This window comes from Lepisosteus platostomus, chromosome 4 (assembly GCF_059453375.1).
Source record: "Lepisosteus platostomus isolate fLepPlt1 chromosome 4, fLepPlt1.hap1, whole genome shotgun sequence".
In the NCBI taxonomy this organism is placed as follows: domain Eukaryota; kingdom Metazoa; phylum Chordata; class Actinopteri; order Semionotiformes; family Lepisosteidae; genus Lepisosteus; species Lepisosteus platostomus.
Genome location: NC_142614.1, coordinates 64,530,683 through 64,552,782, shown reverse-complemented (window position 1 = coordinate 64,552,782; position 22,100 = coordinate 64,530,683). Strand labels below are relative to the sequence as shown.

Genomic DNA, 22,100 nt, shown 5'->3' with positions numbered 1-22,100 from the left:
TGTAATTATTGTGGCGTTGTTGTGGTGAAAGAGTTGTTTCCTTGAAGAAAAAGCCTGAGCAGCTTGACAAGGAAGAACTGGAGTGGAAAATCCATCTAAATGTCATCATGGAGTTTGCAATAAACCATTTAAATAAAACTGAAGATAAATGGTCAGTCAACCCAACACCATCATTACTTCAAGCGTGGTGGTGGCAGCATTCAGTTAGAGCTCTGCTTCTCATCGTCAGGGACTGGGAAGTTTGTTAAGACTGATGGGAATGCAATCAGAGAAGAGTACTGTCAAATCTTAGAGGAAAACCTGCAGAAACCCTTCAGACCTTTAACTAGTACATAAAGTTTTATATCAGCAGGAGAGTGATCAAAAACACATAGGTAAAGCTACACTGAAATATCTTAAGAATAAAAAAGTAAACTTATTTAAGTGGCTTAGTCAAAGTTTTAAATCCTATTGAGAATTTGTGGAAAGACTTGAAAATTACTACACATAAGCATTCTCCAAGCAACGTGAGAAATCTTTCAAGAAAAATGAGACAAAAGATCACATCAAGTAAGTTTGCAAATGTGGTAGAGACACACCCAAAATACTTGTCTGTAATGGCTGCCAAAAGTGCTTCCACCAATGTTCAGTGGTTTTGTAACTTTAGAAAACTACATTTTGCAAGGCACTGTATGCATAAATATTCATTTTAAGTAGTGATTTTCACTACATTTTAAACAGATGTCAGGCACATTAAATTAAATATCAAATGCAATGTCACATGCATGAATAAACTCCTTAGGTCTATTTCAATTCAAGTTAACTTCCTTGCTGTTTCTCCTGAGGCACTTTTACATGTGTATCATTAAAACTATCTAGGACTAAAATATCCATAAAAATGCCCTCCCTACACCAGACTAGCTCAATTAATCAGTACTCATTCAGACGTAAATAATCTGACCCTGTTTAGCAAGTCTTTGAGTACAACACAAAGTACACGGACATACTGTATGTACAGTGCCTTGCGAAAGTATTCGGCCCCCTTGAACTTTTCAACCTTTTGCCACATTTCAGGCTTCAAACATAAAGATATAATTTTTTTATTTTATGTGAAGAATCACCAACAAGTGGGACACAATTGTGAAGTGGAACGAAATCTATTGGATTTTTGAAACTTTTTTAACTAATAAAAAAATGAAAAGTGGGGCGTGCAAAATTATTCGGCCCCTTTACTTTCAGTGCAGCAAACTCACTCCAGAAGTTCAGCGAGGATCTCTGAATGATCCAATGTTGTCCTAAATGACTGATGGTGATAAATAGAATCCACCTGTGTGTAATCAAGTCTCTGTATAAATGGACCTGCTCTGTGATAGTCTCAAGGTTCTGTTGAAAGCGCAGAGAGCATCATGAAGACCAAGGAACACACCAGGCAGGTCCGTAATACTGTTGTGGAGAAGTTTAAAGCCGGATTTGGATACAAAAAGATTTCCCAAGCTTCAAACATCCCAAGGAGCACTGTGCAAGCGATCATCTTGAAATGGAAGGAGTATCAGACCACTGCAAATCTACCAAGACCTGGCCGTCCCTCTAAACTTTCAGCTCAGACAAGGAGAAGACTGATCAGAGATGCAGCCAAGAGGCCCATGATCACTCTGGATGAACTGCAGAGAACTACAGCTGAGGTGGGAGAGTCTGTCCATAGGACAACAATCAGTCTTACACTGCACAAATCTGGCCTTTATGGAAGAGTGGCAAGAAGAAAGCCATTTCTCAAAGATATCCATAAAAAGTCTCGTCTAAAGTTTGCCACAAGCCACCTGGGAGACACCCCAAACATGTGGAAGAAGGTGCTCTGGTCAGATGAAACCAAAATCGAACTTTTTGGCCACAATGCAAAACGATATGTTTGGCGTAAAAGCAACACAGCTCATCACCCTCAACACACCATCCCCACTGTCAAACATGGTGGTGGCAGCATCATGGTTTGGGCCTGCTTTTCTTCAGCAGGGACAGGGAAGATGGTTAAAATTGAGGGGAAGATGGATGCAGCCAAATACTGGACCATTCTGGATGAAAACCTGTTGGAGTCTGCAAAAGACCTGAAACTGGGACGGAGATTTATCTTCCAACAAGACAATGATCCCAAACATACAGCAAAATCTACAAAGGAATGGTTCACAAATAAACGTATCCAGGTGTTTGAATGGCCAAGTCAAAGTCCAGACCTGAATCCAATCGAGAATCTGTGGAAAGAGCTGAAAACTGCTGTTCACAAACACTCTCCATCCAACCTCACTGAGCTCGAGCTGTTTTGCAAGGAAGAATGGGCAAGAATTTCAGTCTCTCGATGTGCAAAACTGATAGAGACATACCCCAAGCGACTTGCAGCTGTAATCGCAGCAAAAGGTGGCTCTACAAAGTATTAACGCAAGGGGGCCGAATAATTTTGCACGCCCCACTTTTCATTTTTTTATTAGTTAAAAAAGTTTCAAAAATCCAATAGATTTCGTTCCACTTCACAATTGTGTCCCACTTGTTGGTGATTCTTCACATAAAATAAAAAATTTATATCTTTATGTTTGAAGCCTGAAATGTGGCAAAAGGTTGAAAAGTTCAAGGGGGCCGAATACTTTCGCAAGGCACTGTATATATTCAGAATTAGATTCAGGCCTAAAAGTAAAAGAAATCCAAAAATTATTGTTACAAAACAAAAGAGAATATATTCATTAACTAAGTCCCATTTACACAAATCTTGTATAGCTGACTCTGGACTTATTCCGGTTAAATCGTTATAATCATCAAATGAATGGACAAAATATAAATCAGCTGAAAGCTGGGAGTTTGCAAGTTCTCAAATATGTGCAGTGACTAAGCAAAATGTGTTTATTCAATTAAAAAAGAAATGCAAAACACATTTAAGGTATTGCACTGAATACCTCTTTGTAAGTGATCTAGACTTTACAAGGTTTAATTTCTAATATATGCATTAAATTATGATGCCAAGTGGTAATGCACTTTAGGAGTAACAGTACTATGCAGTTAGTTTCAGTTTGCTGTAGTGTTTGTTGTCAACTTTGTTGTTAACTGTCATCATACAAAATTCAAATTATGGGTCCATATGAGCATGGCCTCTGTTACTATCCATAAGAGCTGCAAACAGCTGACCTGTAAACCTAGAGGGTAATATTGCCTGACTGGACCTTTGTTACCCTGCTGCCCTGTAACTGATTCTGTATTCATAATTCTGTTATAAACATTGACAGAAAATTCTAATTTAGATACTTACTGTATATTATGATATTAAACTTCAAGTGTTTTCTTTTGAAATTATATAGAAATATGTACTGTATGTATTTAAGTTCTGGCTTTATAAGTTTACTGCATTCCCTTTTCTTTCTGTTACTAACAACAAAAAGTGTTGTTGTGTTTATTTAGTATACTTTGATACAACCATGTTTGTAATTGTGCATATGGGTAAGTGTCTAATATTTTTTACATTTGAACTTATTTCTAATTCAATGTCACATGGATCTCTTTATTCTAAGAGTGACTATTTTTATAAATATATTGTGACAGGCAGCGTTTCACAATCCACGGTAGCCATGGGGGTTCAGTTCTCCCCTGAACGAACGCATTCCTCACAGGGCTACAGTTATTACACGCTCGGCTCACCCCTCCTTCTACCAAGCCAGCTCCTTATCTGATCAACCCGACTGTCTTTAAAACACCTAAACTGCCACGGGGAAGACACTCTGTCATTTGAGCTCCCAGAGACTACTACGCTTTGATCTGTCCTCGCATGTCTCGGTTTTTACATACAATACCTAGAATAAACCCTGTTCCTGACTTCCAACCACAAACTCCTGTTACCTGAACTTGCCTTGACCCTGTTCTGCCTGAAACTTGCCCGTTCATCTCTGCCTCCTGGCTTTTTCAGTACTTTTTCTCTCAATTTTTTTCTCTCTCTCCTTGGAAATCTCCAACAGTTTTACGGAAATCGGCAAGCATCTGCAGTTGGATTGCGTGGCTGCCTTTAGATGTGGCTGTCAGGCTGAGCAAACTGTGTCATAACATATATGAAATGAAAAAGGAACAATAGGTTTATTCCATGCCGAAAAGAGAAGAAAGAAAACAATGTTTCGGCTGTGGAGCCTTCTTCAGCCTACGCATGCTGACACAGCTACTCACCTGAACTATGAAAAGAAAAGCTGCTTTTCTAGCTGCATTTACTAGAATTCTGCTTTTCCATCCCATTGGCAGGCAGAGACAGACAAGGTGTCTAAATCAGACTAAATCAGTAAGAAATAAGAAATAATAATAAACAAGCAAGACCACAATCTTTCATTAATTGCCTCAGTTTAGAGCAATTACTGATCTTTCAAAATGTGCCCACTTACTGAATACACGTGACTAATTCATTTTTCTCATTGGCTCATGTTCACTGTCCATTTTACCCGTTTTACTCCATGATTAATTTGAAGGTTGGTTATGGAGACGTATCCTTTGCCAAAACTGTTTATAAAATATGAATTTTTATATTTGCAGTACATTTTCATTATAGTAATTACATTCATTTTCCATTATACATTATTATTTTTCATGAAGATTGTATTTTATAGTGAAAATAATGTGATAGTATAAATTATAGGGCTGAATGTGGCATGCTGGGCCATAGTATACCAGAATGAGCACCCCTTTTATTGGATGAAATGGTTAAATAATAGATGCATGTATGATAGACAAAATGACCAATCACAGTTCACTCTCCTGCTTCGTGTAGTCTTTCAAAACATGTCAGCAATGCTTGCAGACAGTGCTTTTTTGGGTTCTCCCACATAACTCAACCATTAAAGGGTGCCACCCAAAAACAGGCAGAACACAGGTTGGAGCCTGGTTTAAATCACTAACTAACTGAAACCATGATTCTCCTAAGGGTGGCCAGGGCTCTCAAGAGACCTGGTGAGTCCTGCAGTTTCCTGGGCACTTGCGGGTTTGTGTTACTGTCAGTGAGGCAGTGCTTCTTCTCCAACTGGTGCTCAATCTCTAATACAGGGCTGTGTAGTCAGTGATGTGTTAAAGACAAATGGCTCTAAAGGAGGTGGATTGGAGGAATCTGCCTGTACTTCCTCAGTTTCTCCTTTGTAAAGGCACTTGGTTCCTCACTATACAGAGGACATGAAACCACAACTGTTGATGATTTGTATTTGTATGATTTGTATTTAAAAAATCAGGGTCCTTTTAGCCAAGCACACTTATAGTACTTACTAAAAAGTGTGGATAATGACAGTGCATGTTTTCAACAACAACAGTCATGTCAGTTAAGGAATAGAAGTGTTTTGTTATTGCCTAGAATTGTAAATTGTAATCCTAATGTGACACAACAATTTATTTTCTAATTCACAAAATTCTGTCAGGAGTATCTACATGTACTGTAGTGCTGGTGGTACTGTATTCAGTCCGATATTAAGATGTGAGTCTCTTTAAAGATTCGGCATTTTCATGATACAGAAGACTGTGGCAGTTTTCTTTTGGTTGTACAGTACTTCCTTCATTTGAGATTGGCATTCCAGTGTAGTGACTAGAGATTATTTCCATTGACCATTTGCACTGTAGTCTAGGGCCATTTCTGGTACTAATAGTGTTTGTGCTGAGATCTACTAGTCAATGACACAGATTTGATGACCTTCCTCTGTTAAGAAGCCCTCATTGATCCATGATCCTTGGAATAATGAGGTACAGTACAACCAAAACAGCCAAATAAGCACAATGGTTTGAAAAGCTTTCTTTCTTTTGTAACCTTTTTTGTGTTAAATTACAGTCCTTTAAAATGTTGTTTTTTAAAAAACTGGATTAGATCAATAATTTCCATAGCTGTAGCTTTCTTGGTTTTGACATGTTTCTTATTTCCTTGCAGGTGTATTCGCATTTGGATTGTTTGCTACTGATATCTTTGTAAATGCTGGCCAGGTTGTAACAGGGAATTTGACACCGTACTTTTTAACTGTTTGCAAGCCAAATTATACTGGAACAGATTGCCGCTTCAACCACCAATTCATCACAAATGGAAACATCTGTACAGGAGACCAGATGGTGGTTGAAAGGGCCAGAAGATCTTTTCCATCAAAGGATGCAGCTTTAAGTGTTTACTCTGCTGTATATGTGACAGTGAGTCCAATGTCTTCTTGTTGCAGCTAATTTGTATACAAATGTATTCTCAGTAACAGCTGGCACTGGTATAGTAATGACTTTGTTATGAATTAATGATTTCAGTGAAGCTCAGCACAAAGGGTTTATTTCCAATGGCAACTTCAAACTCAGCTGTTTGGGTTTTACATATCTGAAAAGCTATGGAAACTTTTAAGTGGCACATGAAAGCCAAATCAATTATCAGAAATGTCCAGCAGTTATTTCAAGATGAAAAAGAATAGGATCACACAAGGAGGGGCAAAGTCTTTGGGTTCTTTTGCCCTTTAATATTAGTCTTGTCTGAATAAATGGTAGTTGGTTAAAACAAGTGGTAGGAACTAAACGCCAGCAGTCATATCAACCTGCAACTCACAAGTGGCAACCCACTGAAGCTAAGCAGGTGTGAGCTTGCTGCTGGAAGAGGTGTTAGTGGATGAGACATAAAACTGAGGTCCTGACTGTCTGGTCATTAAAAATCCCAGGGTTTTTCGCAAAAAGAGTAGGGGTGTAACCCCAGCGTCCTGGCCAAATTTCCGATTGGTCCTTACCAATCACAGCCACCTAATAATCCCCATCTATAAATTGGCTTACTCTGTTCTCCTCCCCACTAAATAGCTGATGTGTGGTGAGTGTTCTGCCGCACTATGGCTGCTGTCGCATCATCCAGGTGGATGCTGCAGATTGGTGGTGGTGGAGGGGAGTCCCCATTACCTGTAAAGCGCTTTGAGTGGAGTGTCCAGAAAAGCGCTATATAAGTGTAAGCAATTATTATTATTATTTATTATTAAAATGATTTTTCTTCAACAAACATTTCTATCTCTGTGTCAGAGGGGATTTTGAGTGCAATTAAGTGCAATAGACAACTCTATTGTGCAATAATGGAATGTGAGAGTTCTGTTATTTATTATAAGAATAAATGCTCCGTTTTTAGTCTTTACTCCCTTACTTCTACTTGAATGAATCTAAATAACTTGAATGAAAGGTGAATTCTCATGCTACCAAAATGACTTCCTCTGCTATGCAATATGAGCTTCCCAATTCAGTCAGGCTGAACGTTGAAAGTTATTTTAAAAGTTCTGAAAGTTCTTTAAGTTCTGAAAGCACAAAATGAAAAAAAAATGAACAGGAATGATTTGATCCTTTGAAAAATTGTGTTGCTTTTTCCATGATAAAATAAATTTCAGTTTTTAATTAAAACAAGCTTTAAACTGTTATAATGTGTTATAATATGAAGTTCCACTGGAAAAAAAAGTTTATGAAAGGTTTATGGTATGCATTAAACTTTTGCCATAGCCCGTATCACAATTAAAAAAAAATATATACAAAAAGTATATACATTTTTTTTAAATGCTACTTAATTACTTTTGCAGCTACATTCACTATAAATTAATTAGCCATAGCCTGAAAGGAAGACAGAAGTAGAACTTGGCACAAAACCGTCAGTGCCACAGGCAAAAATGTTCAAGCTATAAATGAGTCAAACCATGTTCAAACACTTGTCTTCTTGATTTTGAGAATGTGAGAACAACATGAGAGGGGTAGCCATTCTTTAATATGTCTTGTTTAGTTCTTAGTATGTTTCTTGAAGGATCACCTTTGACAATTTTAGGATTTTTTTTCTAAGCAGCCACAAGTCTGAGTAAGTGCCTCATGGGTTTTTTCAAAGATGTTGAAGATGTCCAGATTTTTTAATTTATGAAACAAATCTCAGTACTGTCCACTTTGTTCCAGGCTAAATAAGTTATTTTTGTGTCTGTGTTTAAGGCTTTGTTTTTACTTAGCTTTATTCTTGTTGCTGTGTTTTTAAACTATGCCCAGTGCACCCATACTACAACCTAGAGAGTCATGTTTACGGTGATTTCCTGTATAATCAAAAGTTTTCTCGGTTCTACAGTTCCCTAATGGTGCTACTAGAACCTGACAACATTTCAATAATAGTTTTATTTATGTTTATTGTACATTTACTTAAAGATATATAACCACTCCTCTAGCATTTACTTATCAGCTGATTTGTTAGGAATCTTAAATGAAAATATAAAACTGTATGGATTTAAAGGAATTTTAACCACTTAAAGAAAAATATCATAAAAAACATAAAAGAAAAATAGCATCAACACTATTTTTATTTATCTAATATTTTTATTTATCTAGTAGTGTAGTTATGTAATTTTCTGAAAGATTTTAATAATACTTGAATGTAGTTTTTGAAGCAATGACTTTTTATTGTTAAACAATTACCTCCTTCCTTCTGTAATACATTGATTTCTGCTTAATTTTACAGATCTTTCTCTAATTATTTTAATTACTTTGCTTTCTTGGACTTGGACTTGGACAAAGGTGCCATTTGTCATTGAATCACTTTTCTGTGTTCTCTTGTTTTTCCAGATGTACGTTACAAGCACTATAAAAACTAAAAGCAGCAGGCTAGCCAAGCCAGTGCTCTGCCTTGGAACCCTCTGTACTGCATTCCTTACTGGGCTCAATAGAGTGTCTGAATATCGAAATCACTGCTCAGATGTTATTGCAGGATTTCTTTTAGGATGTTCTGTGGCTTTATTCTTGGTAAGGAACATATATCTTAACAATACTACATTCATTTATTTCATTTATTTTCTCTCACCATTTTTATTTATTTCTCTTTGCCAGAACCTTTTCATGTGTTTTTCATCAATAACAGTGGTATTTACATTTTATAATAATTATGTTTAATATTTATACATTAAAATTACAGTATTTGGTCAAAGCCTAATTAAGATGTAGACAAAGCCTAATTCGAACAGTGAGCTTGATTGGGGAAATGCACAAAGCTGAGAAGAACAACAACCTATCTGTAAGGTTGGGACTGTTGGAACCCTCATATTTAATGATGAACAAGGCAGTGGATGCCAGGGTGAAAAGAAGGATATAAAAACTAAATGTGCAAGCGAGTAAGAAACGTAGGCAGAAGGAACTGGAGGAGATTAGGGTTTGACCTCCTATATTATACAATTTTCTAGAAGTTAGACTTGTGCAAAGGAATGATTTTGAGGGGAGTGTGTGTTATTATGGTTAGCACTGCTGCTTCACAGCTCTTAGATCTTGTTTGATTCTTGACTGGGAAGCCTTCTTTTTTGAGATTGCATCTTTTTCCTGTTAGTATGGTTAATTGGTCTCCTATTTATAAATTGCTCCTATTTATTTAGCCTGCAATGGAATGACATCCCATCTAGGGTGTAGTCTTACCTTTGCACTCCAAGCTTCTGGTATAGGCCACTGCTTGCAATGACCCTTAACAGGAATAAGCAGCTTTCTGATAATGGAAAGATGATGATGAAGAAGAATCATCTCATTTTTTAAAGCAATTAGTATAAATCAGAGGCCTGTATCTCCTTTTTTCAGTTTGTATGTTTTGTATTACAAAAGAAAAATTTCTGACAGTAGGAACAGAAAGATGTTCAGGAAGATTTACTTGCGTGAAAACATCTTTTTCATCATTGCACACATTTAGATTGCTATCAAATATAGTTGCTCTGCTCATTTGATCTTTGATGTATCTTGATATACCGTAGCAATGCAACTCAGGCTGCTGATGTGCCATCATTATCCATCTTTGTTTCCTGTTATACTTGTGTTCTCTCAGAATCTCCAGGATTATCTGAGTGATTGAGTAATAAAAAACAATGTTTTTTTTTTCTAGGAGATCGTTTATTTTCTCTGTTTTTAATAGTATTGTAACGCTTACGGCCGTCAGTGGTATGTAAGAGCCGGCTTACCAGAGTGGTGACGTCACCGCCCTTCCCTGTAATAGCAGGACTACAGCCACTGGGCTGTAGAGAGATCTCTCTTTAGCTCAACAAGCTGGGTCCCTGTTGAGTGACGCGGGAGTCCCGGGTTCGAGCCCCCGACGGTCCGACCTAATGCGGCAAGGGCGCCCACCTGAACCCCGTTGCGTTACAGTATCATATGACTATTTTTTTTTTTAAATCGTGATAGTACCTTGAATGTGTGCTATATGTTGAAAGTAAAGATTAGGATGATTCCTTGCAGGGGATCTGTGTTGTCCACAACTTCAAAGGACTACATGCAACACCTAGAAAGCAGAAAACAGAGGATTACCGTGGCCTCCCTCTGATGACATTTCCTCGGGTTGAGAGTCCCCTGGAAACACTGAGTGCCCAGGTATGAAAATGGTATATTTTCACCCATTCCTTAGCGTGCTCAACTATAGACTTCTTAGCAGTAGAATGTGTACTGTATGTGTCAAATATGCTTAAATTTTCTACCTTTTTTTTATAGAATCACTCAGCATCTATGACAGAGGTTACATGACTGAGAGGGGAGCATAAGGTTACTTTTTCTTCACCTCAACACTTCTAGGCACACAAATGTTTTGTACTGTGTCAAAATGTAAAAGAAATAAAGAACAGTATTATGTTGTTCCTAGTTAGAAGCAGATGTTTTTTGTACATTTTGTATAAGAGAGTGCTGTAGCTTACCCTGATTTTGTCTGCTTTGAACAATTATGTCAGGTTTATGCATTCCTTGTCATGTTTTACATTATAAAGTAAATATATAAGTTTATTGAAATATTGATGTTGTTACGTGGTATTTGTACAAGAAAATCCTTTTTTCTGTTTTCTGTAAATCTTTGGCAAAAGTCACCTTTTGTATCCTTTTGTTATCTCTGTATAAAATTGATTTTTTTGGCTACATTTGCCTGCAAGATTTTCAGGAATGTTTTTGGTATTCATATATTTTGTTTAAGAGAACAAAAATACTTTGTGACACATTATTGTTCTTTGTTTTTCTTCTTGATTTTTTAAACTTCAGCATGGAAGTAAAAACTGTTTGAATAGCAGAATAACATATTTGTATATTGTTTTCTTAAAAGTTAGAATTTCCTCTGAAATGCTGTATATTTTTTCCTAATTTTTATTTGTCCACAAAAATAAATGCAATCTGTAGCTCAGTCTCAAATTGTGTGGATTTTTTGCAGGACCTTACAAATTGAAACGAGAGTAATGAGCTTACCATTAATTTAGATAGTAACGTGCATTAATGGGAACACTTTAAAGTGAACTTTAACTTACGATGTATGCAATTTATATAATTTGCGCCAATCCCTATTAATAAAGGCTGAATAGCCACTTAATTGTAAAGCGTTAGTGTATTAACTGTGGCTGCTGACTCATGGCCATGGCAGTTTTCCCTCCTTCCTTCTCTCTCTTCCTATTATCACCTTCTCCATTTTACTCCTTTCCCCCTTCTCTCTCCATTTATGGTTGAACTTCCAACCCACTGCACCCATGACCCCAGCCTATACAGTATGTTGTTTTTTCTCTCCCTATTCCAAGTCCTTTTTGCTGTCCAACACAGGAGCTCCCTGTCACTGACTCTCACGGGTGAGAGTGCACTGTATCTGTATGCATCAGATCCGGGCTTTCTTGCTCAGCCCACGTTATCTCTAGCACTTGGATCTAGGCAGCTACAGTGCTAGGTTTCCTCCTCCAGGGAGCCTTCCTTTTTGGCTAGCGTCCAGCTGATCGATAGCTGTCTTCAACTCTTCACCCTGCCAAAGCTGTAGCCGTACGCGTAGCTGATATTCATTCCCTGTTTCGAGGATCCATCTTGAAATTCATGCTTGTTGTCTAGCTAAATTCAGCAAGCAGCAGCTCTCTTCCATGTTCTGCATCAGGCTGCTCTTCCAGAACACAGCAGCTTTTTTTCTGGTAATTAGCACCTTCTGCTGCCCTCCACAGGGTTCCAATTTCAGCCTAACTTGCACAGCTTCCTGGTAATCAGTAGGTCTCTTCTTGCCTCTGCATCAAACATCTATACAGGTTGCCCAGTGTCTTCTGCTGCCCACTATAGAGTTACAATCCACATTAGCAGTCCTGCTGCTTCTAGCTTCTAGCTTCTAGCTTCTGTCACCTTGTGTTTTGTCACCAGCTTGTGCTTCTCACACACTGCATCCAATTCTACTAGCTCAAACAAGCACAATTTGCTGTCCATTATCTGTAATATACCCAGGTGCCAAGAGGGGGAGGCAACCATTGGCAAGGATCCTCAGAGATGTATTTTTTTCCACTGGGAGTTTTTGTTTTGCTCTCCACAAGGCCCCCGTGTTCTTCTTCTGCTACACTGTTAAATGCTCCATACTGTACTTCTGTAATGGATTCTGTTGCATATCAGAGCAGGGAGGAGACCACATGTCCCAGAACCTGATTCCCAGCACTCACCTGTTCCACACCAGTTGTTCAGAACTGCCTGCCTCATTCATGTTTTTAATCCATTACAAACACTATCAGATCAGTTCCTGCAAAACTCCAGCTAAACCAACTTCAAAATCTGCATTGGGGATTAGATTGGGGGAATTTGACAGCACTGATTTCTGATCAGCCCAGTCATTCCCTCAGCCAGGCTAATTAATACCAAATTACTGAGAACACATCTTATATTCATCACCTAGTCATTATTAGAATTTGACCAAATAACTCAATAGCTAGCAATACTTATTTTAATGGAAATACTTCTAAAAATTAAGCTCAAACTAATCATGTGACTGTAACATTAACTTTCTTGAACAAAAATATAACACTGAAGGTTCTACATCTAGGTACTTAAATTATGATTTTTTTACAACAATGGTATCACTGCTAGCCAGATCTTACCATATCTCAGATATTGAGAAAAGATGGGGCTGGTCAGTACTGGAATGGGAGATCTCCAAGAATAACCAGGTTGCTATACCTGTAAGTGATGTTTGTGTAGCAGTAGGTGGTACTCTTACTTACTCTTACTCTGGAATCTGAACTTGATTCCATTGCTCAAGGAGATACCATCTTTCGATAGACACGTTGAAACTTCATCATTTAAAGATCCCATGGCAGTGTTCATAAGGGTAGAGGTGTTAACCATCCTTTCCTGACTAAATTTATATTTTGTTCTCTAAACTGAACATTATAATTAAAATGGGTCATGTCATATTATGTATGTCCATGTAAAAAGTGTGTTCACATGGAGGTGATTGTTGCCATGGTTTCTCCTCCAGAAAAAAAGAAACCTCAAAGGTGAGGGTGAAAGTTGGATTACAACAAGAACTTGTCTGTCAAGATTATTCGTGGTTGCCATGAGTCTATTAAATTGAAGCTATGTTCAATTTAAATATATTGCATTATAACCCCATGCTATGATTTATCAGACAAGATATGATTTGTTATGGCTCCTCTTGAGAATATCCAGTTTTGCAGATGTACTGTATACCTCACTGCTTTAGAATCATAAGTATATTGACTCCAGGCATTCTATCACAAAATGCGATCACTAGTTTAGTCTAGTTTTGTGAGTTTCTGAAGCTTTTAGTGCCCTCAAAGCAGAAAAAGCACGGTGCAGTAACTGTGAAAAATCCAATACCTTAAATCACCATTTTGTGACATTTTAGAAGTTATAAAATAAAACCTTAACAATATTTCTTAATTCATTTACTCAAGAACTTAAAATTGATATATTTGATCTCTTTAAGTTACAGATAATGGATAATACGAATTGATTACAATTACGGAAACTATTACAGGATTGCTCTGGGCTTACACTATTTCTATACTGTACAAATTATAGAATACAGAAGAAGTTTAATTTAAGTATTATACATATTTGTTTTTTTCTCATCAAAAACAAGTTTCATGACACTTAATAAATCCATGTGTATACAGTAGATCATAGATGCGAAATCATCATTTAAATTTTAGGAAGCTATTATATATGGTAAAGAAATAAATGTCCTACGCAAAAAAACAATATTTTTATCAAATTGCCTGTGTTTTTATTTAATATGTACAATACATTAAAATTCCTACAGAGGTAGGTTTACACTATTACAACATTTTATCACAGGCTCCAAAGTGCTGCTTATTGGTGATATATATCCCCCCAATTAAATAGTTTTTAAATTATAAATGTGAGCATTTGCTCTCCCTTATTGTAGTAAAGAAAGGCAATTATAATACCAAGACTTGTAAAGAAAACGTTAGCTCTGAGAAAATATTTTTCCCTGGTATACAGTGTCTTGACAGAGTAAAATGAGCATGAATGCTATATATATACAGTAACACAGAACACCTATTTGGGATGACATTATGACATGCTCATTATATTTTTCACATCTATCTTGAAGAGAAGACATGCTCCCAAAATACTTTCCTTAATATTCACAAAGAATAAAAAATTCTACTAACAGGATTAGTAAAATTATACTGACATACTTTGTTCACTATCTGGAACTATGAATCTGCAAAAATAATGTTTTCTCTTTCAGCTAAAGGAAAGATATTTAATGAGCAAGTTCTGTTTTATACAAATCATGGGTTGCTTGCTTCTTTTTTTCTGCCAGAGCACTAAAGCTAGACAAGCAATAGGGAATTGTTCTTCTTCAGCAGTAGCATCTGGCATGGGGCTTTTTTGAAAATTGTTTTTCTTTTCATTTTGTTTGCTGTTACGAAGCTTTAATTTGGTATTTAGGCCAATCCCTAATTTAAGACAGAATAGAGGTGTATTTTGAATTAGTTTGGTTTATTTACAGAACTCAGCTGGTGAGTGGAATAAAAAACCTGTCCACGAGGTCAAGGGTGACAGAACCCTCCATTTTATGAGGTATGGGATATGAAATGCACAAGCTAGTACTGTAACTTTAAAATATTAGATTGACACAGTTCATGTAGTAGGTTGCTGGTAGTGGGTGAGATTAGGGTTTGACCTCTTCCTTTGTTTAAAATTCCCTAAAAATCACATAACTATTGTGCTTCATGTGGACAAATTTTAAAGAGGCCTTTTGTATCAAATTGATCTTATAATTCTTCAGTCTTCTTGAATTAATAAATTTATATAATCCGCAGCATTTATGATGGATAAGGTAAGTCTGATTTTGCAAGATGTTTAAAGTCTGTAATTATTTAATGCAATTGTTCTTTAACAATCCAAGCTAATATAATTACATGGAACTTCATAGCACCAATGAAGTAGTGTTACCAAAGATAGCACTATCTTGTAGTCATAGAAAAATTGTCATAGTCATTTCTCTCCCACTATACAAATGGGGGAATATTTGACTATCAATTATTACATAGGCATGGATACCAATGGAGAGTTTTAAAGTTTAAAAAATTGATGAAAGCTATGACTCCTGGAAAGGAACCTCCCAAATAGTAGTTTAAACAAATCCTAATTAATGCTACACCGGGTTGAAACATGAAATTTGGTCTGACTTGCCTGGCTGAAGCAATGGTAGTCTACACATGTGGAGAAAGGAGCCATGATTCCCCCCTCCCTTCATGAGGAATGAAGCAGGGAGCGGCTGCAAGGGTGAAGATGGGGTGGGGGGGAGGGATGCTAAAAAACAGTGCAAAGGGGGTGCTTGCTGGCAAAATATTTATGTATAGGTGAGCAGAAGTCAATCGTATCGCTAATAAAACAATTCCAGTACTTTATTTTCAAAAACACCATATTTAACCCAATGCTGTATATAAGACTTTGAGGAGGGGTTTGTGAACTGGTAATGTTGCCAATAAATTTGGTTAAGAATGAAAACCCATATAATTTAAACGTAATGTAAAGTTTCTTCGAAGAAACTCTCTGTGTGATAAGTGATGATCCAGTAGAGATCTTGCAAATGACCTTCCTGCAAGTACAGGTATTAACATTTCCTCAAAAACAGTGAAATATGTATTACCTTTTTAAGGCTTGACACTGTTGAACCTCATCTGCCGAATTTTGTAATGACATCATTTATCCATCTTAGGAACATTCTTATGCTCTGATCTATCTTGTCTATAACTGTAGTGAAAAAGCTGATTCATGCAGTTGTGTTTTCAAGGATCGATTATTGTAATGCCCTTCTGGCAGGAGTCTCAATTTGCAGTATGTTCAAAATTTGGCAGCTAGAACGCTGACTAAGTTACGCACAATTGATCACATCACTTCTATCTTGGAGTCCATGTAGTGACTTCTTTTCATGTTTCAGTAGTTTGATCAAATCCTAATTAATGTGACAAGATGATGAGTATAAAGGGATAACATACGGAAGATTTGAAGTTTCTGGCACTAACTCGCCTGCTGAGGAAATGACAGCCCTGGATGTATTGTCAAGTCTGCCAAAATCCTCCTCACAAAAATTAGCTAGGGAGCATGCAGCGAGGGTGAAAATGGGGTAGAAGGAGGGGTGCTAAAAAAGATCTGTACAAAAGGAGGCTCCATAGGCTCCATACAGTATATTTAAATAATTACATGTCAGAAAGTAGAGGTGCAAGATCACAGTTTGACCCCTGAACATCTGTTTAACAACAACATTTTGAATGTATTAAAAAATTTACCTTAAAGGCTAAACGTGTATCTCAGTATTTAGCCGATATGTTATTTACTGCCTGTCGTGCAATCTGTGCTTATCTGAATGTGGTTAATGATTTGTCACCAATAGTCTTTGAGCGACAAGGCCATCTTAGGGTATCCCATAAGAAATCAGAAACTGGTACGAGCAAACACAGAGTGCATTTAATTTTTTTAAAGCAAAAAAGGATGAGGATCTTTTTTAGCCTTGACACACTAAAAGATTTTCATAATTTGAACTAAGTAAATCTTTGCTCATTTATGTTCTGGGACTCCAATCTGTCAAAAATGTTAACACATGCAATTAAGATATCATTTTGAATAGCACAAGTGGATCAATGAAAAACAAAATGTAAGGGATGCTACAATCAATTTTTATGATTAAATAACAAAAACACCTTTCAATATATATATATATTTAGAATCAGCCATTAACACACTCATTTTGCCTAATGGAACTGAACCCTTCTCACCCTTTCATCATGTGATAAACCAAATAGAACACATTTGCATATTCTTATAAATCTTCAATGATATGCTATAGAGCAGGCTCACTCTTTGAACTCTGGAATTTAGAAATAGGCACACCTGAAATCGAAACAATGGAGTTAAATCTACAGCTGGAACCTAAGCAAATTTTCCACTGTGCGTAATTTAACAAATCCCATCCCTAAGGTGATGCTCTGACCCAGATTCTGGATTCTGACACCTACTGTATTTTGAGAGTGAGACATCACTGGTGTCACTCCTTAGTCACCAAGATGTACAACAGGAGTCATGCTGCACCCTTAACAGAGACTTTTACAAAGCAGTCAACTTCTCTTGCTGAGTCAGTCTTTATGCTAATATTATTTACCCAAATAGCCTTGGCTGTTGCCACATGGTGATTTTGACAAAAAGATTATTGTAACTAAGACATAACACAGAATTTGGATTTAGAAGACCTATTAAGTGATATTAATTGCACTTGTAAATATTGTCATATATCAAATTTGTGAAAAATAGGACAAATTAAAATTTTCTCAGACTAGCTATCTATTTTCTCAGAATAGCAGTCTTCTGCATGGCTGTCTGCATGGTATGAAGCCTTGGATGATTATACATGTTTGTGTTCATCCCAGATCTGTACTTTTTGTGGTAGATCTGTGTTTTGTGGTAGGCAATCAGACAATATGATCCTGGAAAACCAATCTGTCTTTTGATTAAAGAATATTTTCAGTACAGAATGTACTGATTTCGTAATCAAAGACTAATTCATTTTAAACATGGTATGAGTGCAGCTGGCCTTTTGTAAGGTACTATATACAGAATGTATATCCTGTTTGGAGTTGGGAGCCGAAAACTGGATGTAATATTCCAAATGTTTACACATTGCATGCTTTATATTATCTTAAAAAGTAACATGCAGTTCAGTCCAGTAATGGAAAAGGGAATGAGCAGTATGTAACATTTTTAAATTGTTTTATGCTGAATGAATATAGATGTGCACATTATCTATTGAACTGTTCTTTCATTACTGCCCTGTATGCCAAGGGAACACATATACATTTATGATGCTACACTCCTGCTGTATTGGCAGTAATTAATTTAAATCAAGAATGTATTTAAATCAAGTTAATAAATTTAGGTTACAAAAACGGTACAATATAATAAATATTTACTCTGTGTCGCGGAAAATCCAAAATAATTAAATGAAAAGGCAGAAGAAAAGTGTTACATAAGTTTCAGAGAAACACTGCTTTCTTCCTCCAAACATATTTTTGCAGTGTTATAAATTCTTGAGACTTCAAACAGGAATCAAATCCAGTAAAATAGTTACTGTTTTTGTATTTTTCAAGGTAAATGGATGGTGAAGTACCTGAGAATTACTGTAATATAAACGACAGACAGAGCAGTCATAGTGGTTGTCCAAGAAAAGGAAATTTCCAAAGGTGCAAGACTCAGCAGGTGAATTTTATAATTATTCTCCTATAGATGGGATGGACATCACTGTCAGTATATTTATAACATGCAGTTCAGTCCATTAATGGAAAAGCCTCTGAGCAGTGCAATTCATTATCATTTGAATAACATGATTTTTGATGACTGATTTCTTCTTTGTGAAGCATGTTTTGACATTCTTGAGTTAATAATTAGCAAAAATCTATGGTGATGTTTACCCTATTTTAAAATGCAGTTAATATCAAAGAGATATGTCTCCTTTTCTTTACCTCCTATAAACTGAAAAATAAATGTTGGATACCTGTAGTTCCAATGCAGTATACAGTACATCATATTAAACGACATAAGGATAGAAATCTCATGGGACAGTCATATTTGGGAGAGTTTTATACTGATTGAATAATATACATTACAAATAAGAGATTCAGCATTTTTGCATCAATATGTGACACTGGCATCTTCACTTTTACAACAGCGCATCACAACCTAACCATTTTAACAGTGGAAGGGAAACAGAAAGTGTTCATCTGATGCAATCATAATATCACTTTTGAGGTTGCATTTCCCCAAAATTGGACCTATTTTATTAGTTCTGTTCATACCACATCTCCATCTATACATTATTATGCAGAGTGTCCTCCATCAATAGTCTCTCATGTCCTTCATGCATTGATGTATAAAGCACAAACTGAGTCCCACAGGTTCCCAATTTTAGCCAATTTCGCCTGTTACTTCAAAACAAAAAAATAAAGGAAAATAAAAACCAAATGGCATGTGTTGAGAAACATGTGGGCTTTCATTTATGCCTTGATTGTTAACCTTAGCCAGCAGGGTGCTTCACAATGGCCAAAACATGTTGTCTGGGCCTAGGTGTTTCTGAGAATCCTCATTAAAGTGCATTTCAAGATCATGTGCTACTCTATGACTCTGTAGTCTTATGTGTTCGCTGGTATTCCTCTAGTTCTTTTTTCCTTTTCATGGCAAGTTGCAACTCTTGTTTAATCAGCTGGATTTGCTTCTCCAGCTCCGTCAATTCCTGAATCACCGAGTTCCTTACAAGACTCAATGAATCTGTTTTGCCATTTGAGGCTGACATTGGGATCTCTCTCCTAACCTGTGGGAGAGAAATGTCTTTACACTGTGTGAACTCCAGGTCATTTTGCCTGTTTTCTCGAATGGGGAACTTTCTCCTGTTGCAGTTTGAGTTCCCAGTGGTGTTCCACACTGCTTGCTGATTATTTCCAACATTGCATCTTGTGGGAAAAAAAGATAAGAGAAACATTAGTTAAGATATTATTATTTAAGAGATATTATTATTAGTCAAGATATGAGTTTTGAATGTTGGGTTGGGATTTAACAAGAAGAATGAAATGTACGTATACAATGGAGAATGCCTATTAAGGCTTAAAGGAGAATAAAAGAACAATAAGAAAAACAGCCAGAATGGTACTTTTATTTAATTAATCAGATGCATGATGCATCATGTTCAATACATCTACAGTAATTATCTGCGTATAGGTGTTCTATCAACTTTGTGTTATTGATATAAATTTAGGGCTTTCTGGAATGATCTCCAACGAATGTACTGTAGATGGACTTCTGGCTTAATTTCTGCATGACAAAGATCCCTTTGAAGTATGTACTCAAACAGGTATACAGAATTAATTCTAAGCTTGGTCCTACAAAGTCCAAAAGAATAAGAGTTGGAAAATTATGACTGATAGATAATGTTGTAATTTAGTTTAAGTAGCATTCCCATACTTTCAGCCTCCTTGTCGCCTGACAAAATCAACTAAAATGACCTACGCAGGATAGGATGAAAAAGAAGTTGCTCAAAAACACATTGACACTTTAAACATACTGTAGAAACTACAATGGTGTATTTTGTCATTTCAAAAAAATTGATTGTGATTAGAACTATGCAGAAACTAAAAGTCTTTTGTTTTTTCTTTCCTTATCCAGTACAAGGTTGGAAAATAATTTTGATTATCTAAAATTATCTAAGAACCATGCACCTCTGCATTAAATCACCCATAATCTGGGAGTTTGAGTCACACTGATGATTAATACAAAAGCCCTGAGAAGCTTATTCGGGTTCTGCCTGATGCATTCATTATGAGTCATGTTTTAATGTTGTGCATAGGTGAAACACAATTTGTTTAATATTTCTTCATAATACTTTTACCACACATTGAGAACAAAACAACTAAAGTAGCTCAATGCACGTACAGTAAAGTGTACAGTATTTAAACATGATAAAACCCTACACATCCATTTATTGTTTATTCTAAAAACAGGACCTAATGAGCCCTCCATGAGCTCAGTATTTTTCGTCCGATAATAATATGCATATTATATCAACTTGTTTAGCTCTTTTTGTTTAAATGTTATCCGTTGTCCAGACACATAAATTCTGTGCTAAATGTAGCTGCTACCCAATTTAAAAGGTCAAATGCGCATTAAAAGTAAATAAAATAAATGGCATGTCAAATGGTGAGCTTATACGGTATGTTACACAAAAACTATCCAGTCTCAGTCTTACTGTATCCTTACATGCATATACTGTACATGTACATTCTTTGCTTTCTTTTAATCAATCTTGTAATCAATTGTTTGTTTTTGTATGACTTTAAATTGTCTCATGTCCATACCTTTTCTCCAGCTTAGTCACCATCTGGAATTTGTCTTCGCTGAAGGATGAGTTAAGTGCACGATGTAATCTCTGGGAATGAAAACCATGCAAATGGAAATCTTCACTTCATCTGAACTGGGTTTCTGAATTTGTCCTCTTAAGTGTTAAAAGTTAAGCATATTATGTAAAGTAATTATCCAATTCTGACCAGGATCTAGAGAATTGAAATGCACAAGTTGACAACCACTGCTGGTTTTCAATGGGTTTCTGTTGGCTAGGCTATCCTTGACTTTCATCATTGATCATCATTGATAACACAAACCAGGTGATTGTGAGCAAGCAGTATTAACAGTACATTACAGCACCACAAGGTCACAATTCACCATATGACATTATTGTAGTTTTTATGAATTACTGTAAATATTCTGCAAATCTCAGAAATTATCAAATTTATCAAATACACACATAGTAAGCCAAGATAATTGAAAATGACTTTTGGTTTTTCCACAATGTAAAGTATTTGGCCCCTTTCTATATACTGCATGTATAAATTACTGTTTCAGGATAAATGTGTTATATAAATGCAGGAGATTATTATTAGTATTAGTATTATTATGTTATTTTATGTTTTATTATTCAGATCTTTGGGGTAGTCTTTGGGTAAGTCTCAGCCACATTTGCACTCAGGCATGGTGCAATTTTTGCCATGTTATTTTGTCTCATTATTTTGTGTTCCTTGGTGTTCAAAGTTAAAACCTACAGTAGCTTGAAATTCACTATCTGGGGTTACAGAAGCAAGTGCATTTATTAAGCTGTCATGTTATTACAAACAGAGTCCACTCAACTAATTGTATAACCCATTAAGGTAATTTTGTTCATACTGTATAAATTAAAGTTTGCACAGCAAAGGGTTACAATACTTATGTAATGTTAATGTTTTCTTTTATACAATATGAAAAATCTATTTACACCTTTCTTTTTGTTTGTTTTTTTGCTTTGAGTGCAC

At 36.2% G+C, this 22,100-nt stretch overlaps 2 protein-coding genes across 2 annotated transcripts in view; one reads left to right on the top strand and one right to left on the bottom strand.

Moving 5' to 3' along the window:
* plppr1 (phospholipid phosphatase related 1) overlaps positions 1-11,113 on the top strand; it is an 82,173-nt gene extending 71,060 nt beyond the window's left edge. The window contains exons 5-8 of the mRNA XM_088630242.1: positions 5,894-6,144; positions 8,551-8,727; positions 10,192-10,323; positions 10,441-11,113. Coding sequence (XP_088486368.1) covers positions 5,894-6,144; positions 8,551-8,727; positions 10,192-10,323; positions 10,441-10,473 — 593 coding nt within the window. The 3' untranslated portion in view covers positions 10,474-11,113. The remainder of the gene's footprint in view (positions 1-5,893; positions 6,145-8,550; positions 8,728-10,191; positions 10,324-10,440) is intronic.
* A 2,855-nt stretch (positions 11,114-13,968) lies between these two features.
* grin3a (glutamate receptor, ionotropic, N-methyl-D-aspartate 3A) overlaps positions 13,969-22,100 on the bottom strand; it is a 28,190-nt gene continuing 20,058 nt past the window's right edge. The window contains exons 8-9 of the mRNA XM_088630241.1: positions 21,114-21,184; positions 13,969-19,715 (exon numbers count right to left, since the gene is read on the bottom strand). Of these exons, the coding sequence (XP_088486367.1) occupies positions 19,382-19,715; positions 21,114-21,184 (405 nt within the window). The 3' untranslated portion in view covers positions 13,969-19,381. The remainder of the gene's footprint in view (positions 19,716-21,113; positions 21,185-22,100) is intronic.